This window comes from Capra hircus, chromosome 6, assembly GCF_001704415.2.
Source record: "Capra hircus breed San Clemente chromosome 6, ASM170441v1, whole genome shotgun sequence".
NCBI classification, from domain to species: Eukaryota; Metazoa; Chordata; class Mammalia; order Artiodactyla; family Bovidae; genus Capra; species Capra hircus.
The window spans coordinates 66,907,842-66,922,491 of NC_030813.1; the positions used below are offsets into that span (position 1 = coordinate 66,907,842).

The 14,650-nt window shown below is 39.6% G+C and overlaps 1 protein-coding gene across 1 annotated transcript in view; it reads right to left on the reverse strand.

Annotated features, from left to right (window-relative positions):
- The window catches only part of CORIN (corin, serine peptidase), a 301,718-nt gene that overhangs the window by 71,572 nt on the left and 215,496 nt on the right, over positions 1–14,650 (reverse strand). The window contains exons 9-11 of the mRNA XM_018049422.1: positions 12,924–13,040; positions 9,556–9,663; positions 1,466–1,697 (exon numbers count right to left, since the gene is read on the reverse strand). Of these exons, the coding sequence (XP_017904911.1) occupies positions 1,466–1,697; positions 9,556–9,663; positions 12,924–13,040 (457 nt within the window). The remainder of the gene's footprint in view (positions 1–1,465; positions 1,698–9,555; positions 9,664–12,923; positions 13,041–14,650) is intronic.

A 14,650-nucleotide genomic window follows, 5' to 3' on the forward strand; every position in this document is an offset into this window, starting at 1 on the left:
CACTGTATAGCATTTCAGGATCCATCTCATCTTAGGCATTTAAATATGAAACCTAAATCTTAAAATTATCAGTTATATGTGGATATAAATTTGTTCCAGAGAACACTATGTTAGGGAGATGTTTATACACATATGAAAAGAAAAATCAAATACAAGAATTTGTTAAGTACTATTAAAAGTAAGTATTCACTATCATCAACCTTGCTTAGCAAAAATGGAATAAGATTTACAAATAACTTGTTAACATAAAACTGGTAGATGTTTTATTAGTAATATTTTAAAAGGCATTTAACAGAAGTTTTCAGAAGTATATTTACACAAGCCTACGTTGTATTATTCTACTTGTACCTTTTGTTCAGTTTCCCAAGTCATTTTGAAATTTTATTGTTTCCTGTCCTGACTCTATAGATGACCCTTCCTTGTCATCCATTTGATACTCAGTATTTAATTTGTTTTCTCATCTGTTCACTGTTTTGATATTACTGCTTTTTCTTTAAGTTCTGAATGACTTCTGATCCAAACATATCGTTTTCACAGTTACCACTCACATTTTGGCAGGCACATCTGTGTATTCACTCCGTGAAGGAAAGCAGCCTGAGGCGAGCAGCCCCACCTCTGTGACAGCTGCTTTGCATGCGTACATTCTCTGACTATAACCCAGGACACATGGCAGAGAAGAAGGCCAAACCGCCACAAAGCAGTGAGCTGTGCTCCTGTCCTAACATCAGAGCAGTGTTTAGTCTGGGCTCACAATCAACTCGCAAAGCTTCACCTTTTTGTACCTTTGTCTAATCTTAATCTCACAATAAGTCAACCCAACCACCATCACAATCCTGATCTTACAAGTAAAGGAACTGGGATTGGAAGAGATCGAGGAAACGGTCTCAGGCTACAAGTAGCTAGAGAAAGAGCCAGGACTTGAATCAGAAGGTGGACTCCAGTGTCATAGTCTTAACCGCAGGACATCACTCATATCCTAAGTCCAAGCCATCCTCTTGAAATGCTGTCCTGAATTTCACCCAAGCAGGTAGAAAAACTCTATGTTCATCCCCTGTCTATCCTGAGAAGTTGCTGTGATATCTCCTAACTTTTGACACAGTTAGAAAACAGCATTTTAAATACATCAACACTGCTAGATCAAGAGGCAGACAGATCCCTCCTTCTGCTGTCTCACATTTAAAAAATCACTTCTTGATCCACCAAAATGAAACACGTGATTTTATTTGGTTAAAGTCCATGAACTATTATCAAAGGCAGTTCACACCTTGTTTGGTTCTTCAGCAATGACTTCTTACTCAGATACTCATTTTAGAATTCCACTTCTTTACTATTTTAATATGTAATTTGTTAAACACAGAGCTTCTTAGCAAAATAGGTACTTTGTCTAAACTCAAACTAAGTCTTCATTCCCTTGGTTCTCCCTGAGGGAAAAAGAGGATGCCTGGGGGAGATGCCATTGTGTTACCTGCAAGGTGGGATACGCTGGTGTGTATCCTCGTCACACTTTGGTACCAAGATGGTGCAAGCAAAGAACATGAGGTATTTGTAACAGTTGGTTTGAACAAGTGCAGGGAAAAGAGAAGACTCCCAGCTGATGGATGCTTCCTTCTGAGTCCTGTGGCCAAGGTAATTCGGAAAATTTGTATGGTTGTAGGGCAAATTCAAGCAGAGTTCCAATGTAATTGGTTCACACTGACCTAACAATAACAACAACAACAAAAAAAAACACACATACAGATACATATTATATATTTTTATTTATAAAATTTCATTTTTTTATATTTATAATTCCACATGTAAAACAACTTACAAAATTAAAGTCTATTTTACAATCTTTATTAAAAGTATTTAAGACTAGAATGCAAGCAGTACATGAGGTTGCCATCAAAAGATAAATAGTGTGGTTCATGAGGTGTCTTGACAAGCCAAGACTCATTTCTGTATATGCATCTGCCAGCACACTGCCCTGAATGAATGTTTCAGAAAGTCTTCCTCATTTTCCCCTTGGTCTCACTTATCTGAAAGTGACTCCTTTTCCTGCTTCCTTTTACTTTAATTTGTCATCTTCTGATTTATCCATTATTTCTAAACTAATGCATTCCCCATCACCCTGTGAGTCACTTTTAAAAATTAATGAATTTAGCTGAAGAGGCAAGTAGATGACATTTTTGTGTTTTGTGGTTAATCAACATATGAAAGTGAAAAGTGAAAGTCATTCATTTGTGTCTGACTCTTTGCAACCCCATGGATTGTAACATGCCAGGCTCCTCTGTCCATGGAGCCATTCTATTCTCTAAGGACTCTTCCCAATCCAGGGATTAAACCCAGGTTTCCTGCATTGCAGGCAGCCTCTTTACTGTCTGAGCCACCAGAGATTCACTGATCAACGTGTAAAGCTACACAATTCCAGGGCAAGAGGAGGCTGAAGTCCATTAGATATCCATTGCCAGAGAGATTGTCCCTAACCCTTAGCTTGGCATCCAAGGCTATTTCACACTCCAAACCACAGCCTAACTTTCTAGCCTCATCACCCATCCTATCTCATCAGCAACATTTGCTTGGTGACACCAGACATTTTAAGAATTGCATGACTTCGTGATTCCTGGTAGCTTTTATCTCTTTCTTTCCTTCACACACTTGCAATCACCCCTCAAATGCAATCATGTTTCTACCTGTCAGCACTTGCTTCCTGGAATAATCCTTTCCCATCTTCCTCACCAAGCTAATTTCTCCTTGGTCTGCAGCACTCAGCACAAACATCTCTTCCAGGAAGGCTTCCTGGCCAACCACTCTTCCTCTTCCACTCCCAGAAGGAGCGCCAGAGTATCTCCAGGACATACCTGCCGTGCCCACAGGGCCCTCTGCTCTATTCTTCACTTACTTACTTGTCTTCCCCACACAATGCTGAGACTTCTGTGAAGTAAGACTTTCTTTTTTAAAAAATTGAAATATAGCTCATTTACAGTGTTGTGTTAGCTTCTGGTGTATAGCAAAGTGATTCAGTTTTACATACATAATTAAAATGAATTCTTTTTCAGATTCTTTTCCATTATAGTTTATTATAAGATGTTAAATATAGTTCCCTGGAGACCTTATTTCTTTATCTCATCGTCTGTACCAAGCATAGTGTGAGAATTAAGGGAGGATAGGAGGAAGAAAAGTGTCAGAAACTATCCTAGGCACTTTAAAATGTAAAAATAATTCAAAATATAGTCCAAGCCATTGAAGCAGTCTAAGTCTCCAGGGATATAACGTGAACAGGTTAGGCCAGCAGGACTGGACAAAATGCTTGAACCCAAAGGGACAAAGTGGACAGAAGCAGCTTGGGAAGACTTCCCAGGACAAAAGGAGTTTGGACAGATTTGGGGGAAAACAGCAGCAAGGCTTTCTGTCCCTTTTCTGCTGTAGACATGCCTCATTCCCAGAGAAAAGAGGTGATCAACGGAGTGTCTTTGTAGAATCAAGACAGGTCCACCAACGACTTCATGCCTTAAGGGCAATTATTCCAGTTAAATTTAATTATTTAACTAAGAAGTGGTAAGTAGGCAAACAGATTAGCAATTAGGACTGCAGTGAAATAGTAAAACAGCTCTGGGATGATTTCTCGATTTAAAGAATCTGAGGGCTTTTCAGAGACTATGCTATAGGAAGCTTGACACTGATCAGATTAAAAAGCTCATGACCACATATATAAGACTCAGTTTACTGGGGAAGTAACTCTCTAAATCTGGCATAATACTGAGGATGCCTACAGTGTAGAGAGAAGAAAGAGATGGAAGAGGGATGGGGTTTGTTCAAATTCTTGCTTCTCTGATTTGTGAAAGAGGAGTAACATGAAATGTTTGATTTCAGATTACACACAAAAAATGCATGTTTGTTATAAAGACAATAAAAAGATGCATATAGGAAAAGTTCTCCATTCCCCACCTCCCTTTCTCTTAACTTTCCTCAAAGCTAAAAGACAGTTTTAATCCTTTCAGGCCTTTCACTTGCTCATATTTATATGCCTAAGAGTTTACACACCATAGGCAGAGATACGTCTATGCTTTCGCCAAAGGATAACTGTACTATCACTATTACTTTTCAACTTGTTTTGTTGCTTGATAACCTATCATGACCAAGCAGTAGAAACAGCTCAACCTCTATGTTTTTCCTAATTTCTTCAATATACTTAAAATTTTACCGCCCAAAATGGGATCATTTACACATATTTTGATGCAGTCTTTTTTCCCCTGTAGACACCTTTTCTTTCTCTTTTCCTCAACCACCCTATCAAGTTTTGACTTTTTTACCAGTTCATTTCATTGATATTAACTAATAAACATATCTCATGGACAACTTTTCTCTCTTTTGATATGTAGGGGATGTATCACTTTTGATTTGGGATAAGATACAGGCTTTAAATATTTCAGTGTCAAGGGAGATGAAAGGATTAAGTTATGATCATATACTATTCTGAGATCTTTATTGAATGCATTGAGGTTGATTGAATCCTGTATTTTGTTCCTTCATAATGGAATGCTAAGCAAGATAAACTCTCAAGATACCTGCTGCTGCTGCTGCTAAGTCGCTTCAGTCGTGTCTGACTCTGTGCGACCCCATAGACGGCAGCTCATTAGGCTCCCCCGTCCCTGGGATTCTCCAGGCAAGAATCCTGGAGTGGGTTGCCATTTCCTTCTCCAAGATATCTGGCAACCTCCAATTCTGGGATTTATGGTATCAAACTTTTTTTTATTTTAAGCATTAGACTCACATATGAGCCTGATTTACAACAGTCACTAGAGGGCGATCGCGTCACAAACATGTGAGGACGTTTAGCAACCACAGGGCTGTTTCCAATGTTTTCAGTGCTCAGCAGGGCATCTGAACATAGATGAGGTTTAAAAAGATATCTGTTGAAAGAAATGTCTTGATGGAGTCTCAATGATAGCCCTCCTTTCAAACTCTGAATTCAACCCCCAGACAGGATTGTTAACTAAACGATGTTACATCTTGGTGGCAACAGTGGTAACGAACCGGCCTGCCGATGCAGGAGACATAAGAGATGTGGGGTCCATCCCTGGGTCAGGAAGATCCCCGAAGGGGGAAATGGCTACCGACTACAGTATTCTTGCCTGGAGAATTCCACGGAGAGAGGAACCTGGCGGCGTACAATCTATAGGGTCGCAAGGAGTCAGACACGACTGAAGCGACTTAGCACGCACACAATATCTTAAGTCATTGGGAATCATGTATTAGGTTATGGTCATTTACATGAGAAAATGTCACTTCCAACATCCATTGGCATGTATACGATCCTCAGGTTCACCTTTGCATCAAACTTTGTGGCTCAAACAGTAAAGTATCCATCTACAATGCAGGAGACCCAGGTTTGATCCCTCGGCCAAGAAGATCCCCTGAAGAAGGAACTGACTACCCACTCCAGTATTCTTGCCTGGAGAATCCCATGGACGGAGAAACCTGGTGGGCTACAGTCCATGGACTCCCAAAGAGTTGGACGTGACTGAGCGACTACCACTTTCACTTTTCATTTTAAATCTCTGTCTTTATTATTTTCAATAATTTGAAGAGCTATTATAAGGTGAACATCCTTGTAACCACCACTCAGGTCAAGAAATTGAACTTTACCAGACCATCACAGGCGCCCTTCCATATACCCTGTCATATGTCAACATTCTCCTCTTCTCCTACAAAGTAACTACTGAGTTTCAGAGTCATTACTTCCTTGTTCTTCTTTATAGCTTTATTACCTAAGTGTGTATGTACCACAACCTACATTCTACAGTTTGGCTACCCATTTTTGAAAACCTATCTAAGTCTCTTATAATAGCTATGTTCCCCCTCTATGTCTTTATTTCTCCTTAATATTTAAGTATTGAAAAATCTGGGGACTTGACCTTGGAGGGCGCCAGTCTGGATTTTGCTGATGGAACACTCTAGGCAGGTAAAACATGTACCCCTGTACTCCTTGTTACCTGAACACTGGCAGCTGAAGCCAGGAGGCTGGTTAGGTTTCACCAGGACTTGGACAAGGTTCTAGGTGCTGTGATGTTCTCTCATCAAATGACACGTCCAGCAACTTCTCTTTGTGATGTCTACAGCTGCCTGTCCATGCTCAATGTCTTGTCCTATTAATTCTCCGGGTTACCATATGGCAATATTCTCATTCAGTCAATTACTTTTCATTTACTCCTTGAAAATGCTTTTAGAAAGAGCCCATTCTTCTCACCTGACTCTTTGATCACACTTCTACACTCTCTGTTCCTCCAACTAGAGACTGCAAAGAGAGGCCAGAAAATTGACATACCCCTGAGAAATTATTCAAATAACAAAGCTGTTACTTCTTCCTGGATTTAACTTTTCAGTGGGAGGATCATACTGCCATCTTCCCACTCATATATACGATTTTGGTTTTCTTTTTCTGTTTCTCAAACACACTCAGCACTGTCTCATCAGTTTCCTCTTTCATCACAGATGTTCTTGCCAGGTCCTTTCCATATATATTCAGCAAACGTTTGAACATCCCCTCTGCTGAGTGTCCAGCACTGGGCTAGTCACTTGTCCCGCCATTCCTTCTGTGTTATTAAAATGAGTGTTGGAGGGAAAGGTACATGGGCAAACACGTAGAATGAAAGACTGCTGGAACACTATGGGAAACTCAGGGGAGTCCCTGAGGCATGACAGTCATTTCTGGCTTCGCATGGCCACAGTGGTCCTGGGTGCAGGGAGGCAGAGAGAGACACACGCCCGGGAGCTGCTCCCTCCACCAGGTTTCCCGGCTGTCGGGATCGCACACTGCAAGGTGCAAGTGATGGGTTAGTCCCTACACCCCCGACTGAGGGGACATTACATCCCTGTTCCTACTCCCCAAGGCAAGGAGCTATCTGCTTTTGCCTCCCAGCAGAGTACAGATGTATTAAAGATTCTGGGCGTGAGTGGATATGGTGATACTGGCCTATCACTGAACACTATTATCTGAGCTATATTGTTTAGGCTTTTGTTCTTCAAATTGTAGCCACTTGGGGGAATCTGAGATAAACCATGAAACTTATCCATTGAAAAATACAAAAACCATGAAGACATTTTTCACACCCTCTTTCAAGATGTTACTAATTTCTGCAGCCTCATCAGGCCACAAAGCAATCATTCTCAACTTGCACTGCACACTGGGGTCACCTGGGAGGTTTTGAAAATACTGATGCCTGGGCCCTACCCAATACATCTTCAGGGACAATTAGGAAGTTACATAATCTTTTATGGGACAACAAGAACCACTGTCTTTAAGAACTAGCCTCCCAGCAACTCCAGTGAGAGAGGCTGACTCCACCAGACAAAACATCCACATTTTCCAAACCCATATTCTCCACTGGCAGGCAGCCAGGGAATGACAGTCCTGCTCATTTGTGCCCCAGAATCTAAATAACAACAGGGTCTTATTGGTAGCAGCAAAGATTTTTAAGTGATTAATCACATTTTCAAGTGGTTAAGAGTTTTCTGAGGGGAGATGTTGCTTGTCCATGTTTTTATAGAGAACCAAGTAGACACACACCATTATTTACCTACTTTGTGTGTGTGTCTACTCTTTGAAAAGTAGGGAGTAGCATCTTTACTCTCAACTGGAGGTTAGACTTATACACTGTTTTTAATCACACACAAGGAATGGGGATGAGTGACTAGCCCAGTGCCTGACACTCAGAAGAGGAGGTGTTCGAGTGTCTGCTGAATATACATGGAGAGAGCCTGGCAAAAACATTTGTGATGAAAGAGGAAGCTGCTGAGACAGTGAGATGCTAGGGAAATTGTGAGCGCATTTGAAGAACATAAAAAGGAAACCAAAATTAAATTATATATATGACTGGGAAGGTGGTAAATGATCCCCCTATTGAAAAGTAATCTCCAGGAAGGCTGAAATCATGTCTCCTCTCTTTTCCATCAAAGTGCACAGAGTCCCTGGAACATCACAGGCTAAGTACTGGTTGAATATATATATGAGCCAAGTTATCTAGTGCTCTTCCTACAAATTCTTTTATTTTGACAGATGAAAAGATATTTACATTTTTAATCTTAAAATATTTCAAGTATAGAGAAAACAGGAAAACATACACCTAGTGACTCCCCACCTAAACTTGATATGGGCTAACATTGCTCTCTCAAAGTTTTTTAATCTAACAGTGCCATGCTATGTCAGATAACCCTCAAAACTTTAGTAAAATACACATGTCTGAGACAACACTGTCACTGTCCAAAATTCTGCAACCCAAGTTCAAAGTGAAGTAAAAAAAAAAAAAAAAAGATTCTGAACGAGTTCCAAGGAAGAGTCCGAGATAAGCAAAGACTAACCATATACATACATACACATATATTTAATGGAGTTTAGAGTGAATAAAATGGTAACATGTCTTAGTAGTCAGACTGGTAACTATCTGCACTGCTCTCTCCCTATGGGAAGTGGAGGACTCGGAATTGTGCTTTCAGCCAAACAGTTATTAAGTGCTCATGAAAATAAAAAATCTTGTCAGATGGGTTATTAAGTGGCTGTCTCCCTCAGTCTCCTATCCAGCCCACTGTTTTCACCCCTAAAAGTCCCCTAAGGGGTATGGGCTTTCCCCACCCATAAGCTCTATGCTGACCCAGAAAAGTCATGAGTAAAATTAGGATCTGAAAACTTGAACAATTCCAGGGACCTGAACCCTTCAGCTTTTCAACCTCCCAGCCTCTAGGACCTTCACTGCCAGGATCTGTGCTAAGAAGCCACACCTTCTTGTCAACTGAAAGCTTGACAGACCTCTTCTGAATCTTAAGCCCAAGCTGACAGGGAGGCCAAAAATTAGTTCTAAAGAGTGTAAGAAGGGAGTAGACTATGAAGGCAGAGTCCAGAAGTAAGACACCATTACTAGAAATCAGGGCCTTTGGGGACTTTCTGATTCATTTTAAATTCCCCGGGAAAGTCTTTCTGCTCACCTTGCCCATTCCATCTTCCCCTAATTATCCCTCCTCATAAGCCAGTTTGGAGAAAGCCACCTGTCTACACCATTTGGAGCCTTTCCCCTGTCACCAACACAAATGAACACAACAGCCACAAGATTGTTCTAGGTCAGCAAAGTTCCTGGGAGGGTGAGAATACATTTTATCGCAAGAACAGACCGCCAAAATTTTATGTGGTTGTTTAGATGAATTTTATATCTGCTTCTCAGATAAAGTTTCTACTTTTGAGGCTGGGCTTTAAAAAGGAAGAACGATAGCATCTGCCTGCAGACGGAGCCAGGAAAATAATATATAGGAGCTGACGCTGAGTGGAAAGTCATGCCAATGATATTAAACATGGATTTATAGCCCATTCACAATGACACATTTGTTTATGATTTCAGTTAATTAAGACCACTTTGCTTCTTTTCTGCTACCACATGCAACCTTTAAAAAAAAAAAAAGAAAAAATATATGCATATACATATTTTGGAGGGATTCCAGACTTCAGCATTTTAATGTAAATGAGAAAGGAAAACATTGAATGCATATCCTGACAGAGTGATTGCATTTGTCAGAGGCTGTACTTACTACAATTATTCACACTGTTGCTGGGGTCACAAAGAGAGTTACCACCACATGAATCAAGGCAAGAACTGTAGAGGCATCTTTGGTCTCCTTCTTGACATAGAGTCTGACCTACAGAAGAGAGAAAGGCGCATTCACTTTCATCAGCATCCGTAAGTAAATTCTAAGCACTAGTGTCTGAAGGATCCAGAGCTGAGGAAGGACACAACTCTAATTTCCTTCCAGCATCTTCAAAAATATTGAACACAAGCTGAGTAGGTACTTTCTGGATTAATTTTCCTGCAGCTAAATACAACACTGTTATTCCAGAAGGACTCTTCAGGAATGAAGAAACTAAAGGGCAACCCATCCTTTAAAAATAGGTTGTTATAGTTTTTAATGAAAAAGAGAGCATCTTGTATTTACACGGGTGCATATAGCTGATGACAAAAGAAAACTCAAGCAATTTGAGGGAAGCGCCAATATTTTAAAGTCTCATTTGATCCCAGCTCTAGTCTTCCCTCTAAGGAAAATGCTCTCCTTAATAATAAATAGGGCATCAACATCAATATAATAAGGGTACTTTATCATGGCAGGATTGTAAGCAGCTGTTATCCATATTTTTGGTGTGTCTCTGGAAAGTAGCACTGCCCCAGCTACAATGACCTGAGAATTAGGTTTCTTGTTTCCAAATGAATGACAACAGTAATGTCAGCCTAATGGCTTTTCCTTAAGGTGCATGGAGAGAAAACTGCTTTTCCCATTGATTTCCTGGTCATTTGTAGATAAATGGAAAAGGCAATAAATTACTGCCCATTCTCTTTCTAGTTTGCCCCCATTATAGTCAATTATTTTTAGACACATCATCTGGACTCTACAATATTTTGCAAGGCATTTTTAAATATAAATAACAGTATAACAATCATTCTTACCTATAATTCTGACAATATTTATTATACTGGACTTTCTTATCTAGAATTCTAAGTTATATCTACAATCTTACCTATAATTCTAAATATAATATTTAGTATACTGGACTCTCTCTCCCTTCTAGTACCATTAATGAACAACACTATATATCATAGCCTTGCAAAAAAGAGATAGTGCTTCCTTTTTTTCAATATTTAGCAGATAAAAGGTTTTTTTCCAAGGTAAGTCAGGCTAAGTTCCATGAATATTAGTCTCTTTTAAAAAATTTTTATTCAGACACCATGCATTCATTATTTGAGCCAATATTAAGTGCTTGCTATGTGACAACTTAGTTTGCCAGCAAGGCACTGAGCATTAAAAGATTAAAAAAGTCTGATAGTTTCAACTCTAATTTGGGATATCTTCATGAACGAAATCTTATAATGCCATATGATCATTGCTCCCTGAAGATACATGTAAAAAGCAATAAAAGCAAATTAGGGCAGTAAGAAGAAAGCTTCTCAGAGGAGTTTTTAGGCAGATGGGATAAGCTGGGGTAAGAGGGAAGGATGGGTTTCCCAAGCCAATAGCAGGATGTATTGGAGTCACTCCCTTAGTAAGGGAGACTAAATAGGAAGGCTGAGAGTGAAGCTGAGGGTTGTAAAGGCCTCTGTCTTGAACAGGGCTCCAAGCCCCGGGAGAAGCGATCCCGGCCCTCCTCCCAGCCTAGCTGACCATTAGCAGTCAGTGATTACTGCTGACAGTGACTCTGTTGTGTTATAACTCGCTGCCCTTCACTCTCAGTTCTCTAAAGACAATGGCGTTCTCCCACTCCTCTGTGCTACCTTGCTCTTTCCACCTTGGGGCCTTTGGACAAGTGGTTCCCTGTGTCTGAAATGCTTTCTCCAGTCCCACTATCCTTTGCTAATTCCATTCATTCTTCAGATAGTAGTTGCAATACGTCCTCTTCAGGGCAGCTTCCCAGAAGCCCTTTACCAGGACATGCATCCATAATAACAAATCCTAGCACCTTGAATTTCCTTCCTGGCCTGCATCCCTCCCTGGTTACCAGACCTACTGTTTCACGCCTATCTCTCCCAGAAGCCTGCCAGCCCCATGAGCTGTTCTGCTTGCCACTGAATTCCAAGCACCACAGTATACTTTTAGTATGTTGAATTTAGCAGAGTGAATAATCTAAATTCACTACAATTTTATTTTCCTTTTTTTTATATTTTGTCATGTGATTTTTCTTGAATCTCACAGATATAAAGAAATACTGGCAAATCCTGCCACTGCATAGTAAAGAATACAAAATTATTTCAAACAGCATTGAATTATGTAGAGAGAAAGAACTATTTGATCAAAAGGGAGCTTCTTGGCTGATATGGAATAACTCAAAGCCAGAAAAGGATTTCCTTCTGAATTTTCAAAACTGGTAAAACAAAGGTATCCTTATCTAGTTTTTTATGGAATAAATCTGTGATTAAAAGGCTCTCTCTTTTGGTCTACAATGCATTCTCATTAAAATTATTCTAATATCAACACTCATTACGGCAAATCTAATTTAGTTACAGGTGACCAAGCTCATTAGCTGATGTGGGATACACACAGCCTATGACAGGCTTTCAGGTACCAGCCACAGAAAATAGCTTATCTTTACATTTATGGAGTACTCAACACATGTCATCTCTATGAAGTAGTTATCATTATTCTGAGATTATAGATACAGAAACTGAGAAGTAACAGGCTTAAATTACTGGCCCAAAGTCAACCAGGGAGTAAGTGGGAGCTGGGGTCTGAACCCAGGCAGCTGAGCGGCAACCTCCACATTCCTAACAACAAGGCTATGTTAGTAAGACGCAAGTAAGACTTATAGACAAACGTAGTGGTTTTTAAGTCAAAAGATACCACTAGCCCTGTACTGAGAGATACTTCTACACCAACTGAGGCTTAAGACAATCAGGGTAGAGCTTTCTTTTCCAACAGAAAACCAATTTATTTGACTTACTTTTTCTTTGAGGGCTTCACAGATAATAAGACTGCTTTTAAAATGTGTTCAAGCATATTGTTTGGCAATGGGAGGCATTAAATGGCTTCTCTGCACATGGTTATTTTGGGAAGCCATTGCATTCAATTTCAGAAGCCATTTCCTTCTAACTGGAATCTAATTGAACTGAATAGTATGTGCTACACTTTTCTCTTTATTGTAGTGTTTCCCCATAAAACAGCTAACTGAATCTACCTGTGCTGTTTAAGTGTTTAACCACTATTTTTTTACCCTTAGGAATGAGTTTTCAGTGTAAGTTGCCTGAGACTTGTATTTACCACAAAAAAACGGTTTCTGGCTGACCGGAACTGTGGGGACCAGTGCATTAGGCAATCTGAAACTATTTCTGTGGGAATCCTTTAAGCACTAGGTAACTTCCAACGTTTTGTTTTGCTCCCAAGGAAAGACTATTTCTGGGGTTGGAACACACACTTACCATCACTACAACTCTCCTCATCACTTCCATCCTTACAGTCCTCGTCTCCATCACACTGGAAAGTGCTGGGGATGCACTGTCCATTTCTGCATTCCACCAGCCCCTGGCTGTGACATGCTAGGGAACACCAAAATAACATGCATTTTAATTATCTGTATTTCTTTCAGTGTGCAGATCATATCCATGAATCCTGTTTATCTGGCATCACCAAGAAATGAAGTGTTCTAAACATCTGAATGCTCTGCCCAAATGAATGAATGTGTCATTAAGTTTTTTCATCCCAAGTGTTCTTGGAATGCAAGGTTTTCTATCTGGAATTTCTCTTACCCTATTAAGTAGCATTTGCTTAAAACTAACCTTTTCTAGATCACTGCATAAGTGAAATAGTATTAACAATGGTAGTAGTTATACTGGACTGCCCAGGTGGCTCATTGGTAAAGAATCTGCCTGCAATGCAGGAGACGCGGGTTCAATCCCTGGGTCAGGAAGATCCCCTGGAGAAGGGAATGACAACCCACTCCAGTATTCTTGCCCGGGAAATCCCATGGACAGAGGAGCCTGGCGGGCTACAGTGCATGGAGTCACAAAAGAATCGGATGTTACTTAGCGACTAAACAACAAGCAGTTATACCAATGATATGAAAACTACAATTTATTAAATGTTTACTTTGTGGCAATAGCTGTGCTAGGAGTATTACATATCTAATCTCAAATCCTCATAACAAATTTGTAAAGTGCAAGTTATCAACCTAGTTTAGAATAAAGAAACTGAAGCTTAGAGACTTCAGTGTGTGTGTCATACTCTCAAGGCTGTTGAAAAGTAGGGCCAGAATATGGAAGGAAGATTTTCTAACCCTGAGCCCCAGCATTTCACTCTGCACCAACCTGACCTAATGCACCAATGAAATGCATTATACCTACCCCACAATAAACACTTTATTTCAAAACTTGCTTATGACATCTGATATTTAAAAGGATGATCTAGTGACCATTAACCTTCCAGGAACTGGTTGTCTTAATTCTATCCCTATTGTCTTTTAAAGCATCAGAAGCCCCTGTATCATGTGACCTCAGCCTTCACAGAGTTGCTGTCTACATACACACATAAGCACCATGTTCTTGCTTTTCCAAGATCCGTCAAAATACAGTCCATCCTGTTCCACAATGTCCACTCAGGACTCAGATGATATTCCAGTTCAAATATAATTCAGGAAAGAGGAAAGCTGGGCATAGTGTTTGTTAATTAATTTAAATGAGTTTTATTATGTCAAAATAAAAGCCATGCAACCTACGTTTCTATTTTTGCCTTAAATTACAAGCAAATTAAACAGCTAATCTCATACGTAGCCACTGTTTCCACTTTTATTAGACAGTAAAAGATGGAATAAAAAGTTTAATTAGCTTAAATATGCATAAAATGCACCACATTAACTCTTTCAGGTCAATATCACTCTTCTTTAGCTTCTATTTAATCATTTTATTATTCCCTATCGAGTATAATATACTTTCTAGGAAAAAAAAGTGGCAAGCCATACTAGATTTTATTAGGTAGTATAACAGCTACCTGAAGAGTCTTTTTAAAAAAAAAAACAATTGAAGTATACTTGATTTATAATAGTTAGTTTCAGGTATATAGTACAGTGATTCAGTTATACATATATACATCCATGTATATGTACCTATTCCTATTGGTTACTGCAAAATATTAAGTATAGTTCACTATGCTA